This window comes from Octopus bimaculoides, chromosome 15 (assembly GCF_001194135.2).
Source record: "Octopus bimaculoides isolate UCB-OBI-ISO-001 chromosome 15, ASM119413v2, whole genome shotgun sequence".
Lineage (NCBI taxonomy): Eukaryota > Metazoa > Mollusca > Cephalopoda > Octopoda > Octopodidae > Octopus > Octopus bimaculoides.
The window spans coordinates 14837988-14843788 of NC_068995.1; the positions used below are offsets into that span (position 1 = coordinate 14837988).

Below are 5801 nucleotides of genomic sequence, written 5' to 3' on the forward strand. Positions count from 1 at the left end.
TGGGAATCTTTCCAAAGACCCTTTCGTAATGATCAACAGTTACTTTTGTACCTAAAACAAAGTAATATTGCTCGTTAGCTTTCTGTGTCTTTTTTAAAAATTTAATTATTTATTTATTAATTTTTATAGTTCAGACTAGAGTGAGAGAAGCAATTTGCTATCAGTTCTAGTTTGGATAATTACAAAAAGAAAGAAAGAGAGAAAGAAAGAAAGAAAGAACGAAAGAAAGAACAAAAGAAAGAAAGAAAGGAAAGAAGGAAGGAAGGAAGGAAGGAAGGAAGGAAGTATCACACTATTATGCGTACCAGAAATCTTGGTCAGTGATCATAATGAATAAAGAATTCATTTGGGTTGTAAGAATTGACAACAGCATTGTATGAAATGGTAAAACAAATAAATAAATAGTAATAGTAATAACAATAATAATTTATATTTCTAACATATGCATAGGGTCTGAAATTTAGTGGCAAAGAACGTTGACCACGGCAAGATTTGAACTCAGAATCTAAAGAGCTGGAACAAAGTCTGGCAATTTGTCTGATGTTCTAAGGATTTTACCAAACATCATCATCATCATCATCATCATTATCGTCATTATTTATCATCCATTTTCCATGCTGACATGGGTTGGACAGTTTAACAGGAGCTGGCAGGCCAACTCCACTGGGTGGTTTTGGCCCTTCAAAATGCTAACCACCTTGCAGAGTGGACTGAGTGCTTTTTATGTGCTACCAGCACAGGTGAGGTCTGTTTTCGTATAGGTTATATGGCTGGATGCCCTTCCTAATGCTAACCACTTTACAGAATGGCTTGGGTGTTTTTTACGTGGCACCAAAACTGGTATGGTTTGCTTTGGCACAGTTTTTACAGCTGGATGCCCTTCCAAACACAAACCACTTTACAGTATTGACTGGACCACCCAAAATAATACTTTTCTAAATTAGGCACAAGGCATTTTGTCCATCTTCAGGTTCTGAGTCCAAATTCTACTGAGGTCAACTTTGCTGTTCATCCATTTTGGAGTCAATAAAACAAGTACCACTTGAACATTGAGGCTGATGTAATCAACTTCCTCAATGCCCTCAAAAATTGCTGGCCTTGTGCCAAAATAAGAAATGATTATTATTATCATTATTATTGAGTGAAAGAGCAGTGCATGCCATCAAAATGACACTTGGGTAAAATATACAAAGCCCAGTGTACCCATCATGACTACCCATCTGATAAGGGTACACCAGGCACATGCATCAACAACCACATGTGTGTGACATGGTGATCTCATATCAAGATAAACTGCACATGACCTTGCAGGTGAGGGGGCCCAGTTAGAATTTTCTTCAGGTCGAGTAGCCCATTCTGCTCAAAAGGTCCCTGAATAAGGGTTGTTTAAGGATGTTGAACAAAACACCCATGTTTTCAGATGTGAATTATTCAAACCCCAAAGAATTCCTCTCAACACATGGCAATGATGCTCCCCCACTACTTCTGCTCATGATCAGAGATGCACATATCGTCAGCCATCAAGGGACATGCCCAACTGGTTAAGGTCAAGCAACTGACAAGCAAATATGTGGTACTAAGCAGAATATTTTCTGTAGCCCATCTTTTATACCAAGACAAAACAATATACATGACAACACTTCCAATCAGTTAAGATCAGAAGTCATGAAAGCCACTATTATTATTATTATTATTATTATTATTATTATTATTATTATTATTATTAAGGTGGTGAGCTGGCAGAATTGTTAGCACGCTGGATGAAATGCTTAGTGTCCTGAGTTCAAATTCTGCAGATGTCGACTTTGCCTTCCATCCTTTCAGGGTCAATAAATTAAGTACCAGTTGCATACTGGGGTCCATGTAATCAACTGTCCTCCTCACCCGCCCAAACTTCAGGCCTCGTGCCTATAGTAGAAAGGATTAGTATTATTATCATTATTATTACTAAGGTGACGGGCTTGCAGAAACGTTAGCATACTGAATGGAAAACGGACGTTAAACGATGATGATGATGATGATGATGATTTAAAATTAATTAAAAGAAACACAGAGCATCTCAACAGAAATATGGTAACAAAAGGGTTAACATCCGTTTTCCATGTTGTCATGGGTTGAATGGTTTGACTAGAGTTGGCCAGCCGGAGAGCTGCACCAGGCTCCGGCTGTCTGCTTTGGCATGGTTTCTATGGCTGGATTCCTTTCACAACACCAACCACTTGTACCAGAATGTACCAGGTTCTTTTTACATGGCACCAGCACAGGTGCTTTTGAGAGACAGTGACATGGGTGCTTTTACGTGGCACCATCCCAGGTGCTTTTATGTGGCACTGGTGGTGATGATGATGATGATGATGATGATGATGATGATGATGATGATGCAGTAGTAGTGGTAGTGGTGGTGGTGGTGGTGGCAGCAGCAGCAGCAGTAGCAGTAGTAGTAGTAGTAGTAGTAGTAGTAGTAGTAGTAGTAGTAGTACCTGAATTAGCTCTGAACAACAGATAATCGATCCTTTTGCCATCTGGAAATTTCAGTTTTGTCGCAGAATCTGTGTAAGAGTTGTCAGGACATTCACAGGTATTACCTAATTTATCATCCACGATATTTTTCTGTGAAAGATAAAAAAATAAAATAAACATAAACAACATTACAACATATAATATTGGTTTCAAATCTTGGCCATCAAGGCCATCAAAAGTCAGGGAGGAACAGGTCAATTGCATCAATCCCAGAGCTCAACAGGTACTTTGATCGGCCCGAGGTTATATTAAAAGACACTTGCCCAAGATGCCACGCAGTGGGACTGAACCTGGAACCATGTGGTTGGTAAGCTAGCTACTTACCACACAGCCACTCCTGTACCTATGAAATGTAAACCTTGTATCTTTATTATCACATTACAACACCTGATTTTCCAATTTTCCCTAGCATATCAACACTTCAAAATCATAAAGCCATTAATACATTTTCATCTATTTCTAGATTGTTTTGGAAAATATTCAACTCAATTGTATTCTCCATAATCCAGATTACATTCCCAATATGCCTAAAGCTATAAAGTGAAGTTTTCTGAAATTGAACAAAGACGCAGGAGTGGCTGTGTGGTAAGTAGCTTGCTTACCAACCACATGGTTCTGGGTTCAGTCCCACTGCGTGGCACTTTGGGCAAGTGTCTTCTACTAGAGCCTCAGGCCAACCAAAGCCTTGTGAGTGGATTTGGTAGACGGAAACTGAAAGAAGCCCGTCGTATATATGTATATGTATATATATATATATATGTTTGTGTGTCTGTGTTTTTCCCCCCAACATCGCTTGACAACCGATGCTGGTGTGTTTACGTCCCCGTAACTTAGTGGTTCAGCAAAAGAGACCAATAGAATAAGTACTAGGCTTACAAAGAATAAGTCCTGGGGTTGATATGCTCGACTAAAGGCCGTGCTCCAGCATGGCCGCAGTCAAATGACTGAAACAAGTAAAAGAGTAAAAGAGGGGTTTTCTGACTCTGTATTTTTTTTTCATTATTATCTAATTTATTTTTGGATGCCTTCTTCTATTCCATTTCCTATCTAGAAGTGAGTTCCATGAATATGGGTAGTATAGTTCACAAGAAAAAACAGACAGTGCTATGGCTTTACAGTCTTGAAGAGCAGTTTATGTTTTCACTTGGCTTGACAAGTCTTCTCAAGCACAGCATATTGCCAAAGGTCTCTGTCGATTACCATTGCCTCCGTGAGGCCCCATGTTCAAAGGGTGGTTTTTACATGCCACCAGCACAGGTGCCTGTTATGTGACACCAGCATTGATCACAACTATGGTTTGTACCCGTAAGTCAAAGAGTCAGCCATGTCAGATTCTGAGTCATACTGAATCACCTTGAGAACTATATTAAGGGTATGCATATCTGTGGAGTGCATATAATCATATACATATACATACATACATACATACATACATACGATTGACCGTTGACTGAACACTATTCAATTTTTTTTCTCCGTGTTTTTCTCCTTGTCTCCGTATTCTTTCTGTTGAAGAGCGTAGCTCGAAACGTCAAAGACTTTCCGTATTCCCGAGCGTCATACTAATATATACTTTTGTTATTTACACCACCTGTCCTCGTCTGTTGTTGTTTTTTCGTATATTCTCCCATATATATATATATATATATAGAGAGAGAGAGAGATAGATAGATAGATAGATAGATAGATATACATACATATATGATGATGATGATGATGATATATACACATATACATACATATATTCACACACACATATATCTATACACAAGTTTCCACATAATCGCTGTCTATCAAATTCATTGGTTGGTCTCGTGTTATACTAGATGACATTTGTCCAAGGTATCATGCATTAGTACTGACCCCAAAACCACATGGTTGCTCTGCAATCATATGGTTTTGAGGTCAGGCACACTCATATCTAAAAAAACAGCAACAAAAAATAGAAGAAAAAGAAGAAAAAAACGATGCCAAGAAGTAAATTTTCCAAACTGTTATAAATTTCGTAATTCCAAATGGAAACACAAATTTTACTGACCTTTTTCAACCACGCATCATTTAACATGGCATTGGTAGTAAGGATTTTGTAACTGAGGGAATTTGATTCCATATTACAGTCTCCGCCAACAAAGACAACATCACATTTCTCTGAAGTCTGTTTTATAAACTGGCTAAGTTGAAATGACTGGATCAAGCGATGGGTGAAATATTCGTCATTAACATCACTATACTCTGCATGGATCTGAAACAAAATACAAAGGGATCAGACAGCATATTTATTTTAAAAAATGATTATTATAATAATTCCACGCACCAAACCTCATGGAATCCTTTGTCGAAAGCAGTATCGGCCAACTAGCTTCCCTAGGGCTTTGACTATTCGGCATCATAAAACACCTTTGACTCTGGAAACCTTCGGTTAGTAAATTAATACGAGAAGACTTGTCAACTATCAGTGTTTTCGTAATCAATTTGAAAATCCATTGCACTGGTGATTAGCCCATTCAACTTGGCCAGCTTTACCTGTTTCCATCTATCACGACGAGGACGAGGGGTTGTACATTTTACTTCTCAAAGCCCTTGATTTCACTTGCTCCAGTAGATACTGTAAAGGCAGACAACAACCTGTTGTCAAAGGTCACATGATACTTAACATCCAAGCACCAGTCTCATAATCTTCACTGTCCCAATAAAGCAGTTTTCTGACCATGTTCTACCCTTATGTCAATCCTAATTTCTCCATTGAATTTCTCAAATCTGGTTGTTAATGCTACCACTGCCCCTACAACTACTGGAATGGTTATTACTTTCTTCATTGCCCACATTCATGCAATTTTATCTTGTGGTTAGTTCTTCTCACTCTTTTCCTGTTCTTTATCATCCATTTATAAATCTCCAGATATGGCAATATCTATGATCTTCATTTCCTTCATCATCTTATCAATAACAATGTCTGGTCTCTAAGCAGCAATCACTGCATCACAATGGACTGTAAAATCCCACAAGATCTTATACTCATTATTCTCAGTGACACCTTCTAGTTTATGCTTGTACCATTTCAATGTCCTTTCAAGAACATACTTCTCACACAATCACCAATGAACATACCTGGCTATGTTATCATGTTTTCTTTTTTATTCCTTTTATTATTATTATTATTATTATTATTATTATTATTATTATTATTATTATTATGCACTCAACAGATTAGACTGTTGGAAAAGAAAAGAATCCCAACATCGGGCTACAAGTAGCCTTAGATGCCAAGAACCCTCCTAAGT

General features: G+C 37.9%; 1 protein-coding gene across 3 annotated transcripts in view; it reads right to left on the reverse strand.

Moving 5' to 3' along the window:
- The window catches only part of LOC106876870 (putative neutral sphingomyelinase), an 18927-nt gene continuing 13126 nt past the window's right edge, over positions 1–5801 (reverse strand). For 2 of the 3 annotated variants that reach the window (XM_014925609.2, XM_014925610.2), the window contains exon 4: positions 4559–4762. In XM_014925609.2, coding sequence (XP_014781095.1) covers positions 4711–4762 — 52 coding nt within the window. In that variant the 3' untranslated portion in view covers positions 4559–4710. Of the gene's footprint in view, positions 52–2480; positions 2611–4558; positions 4763–5801 lie in introns of those variants that run through there. The other variant, XR_008265606.1, reaches the window with a different exon arrangement.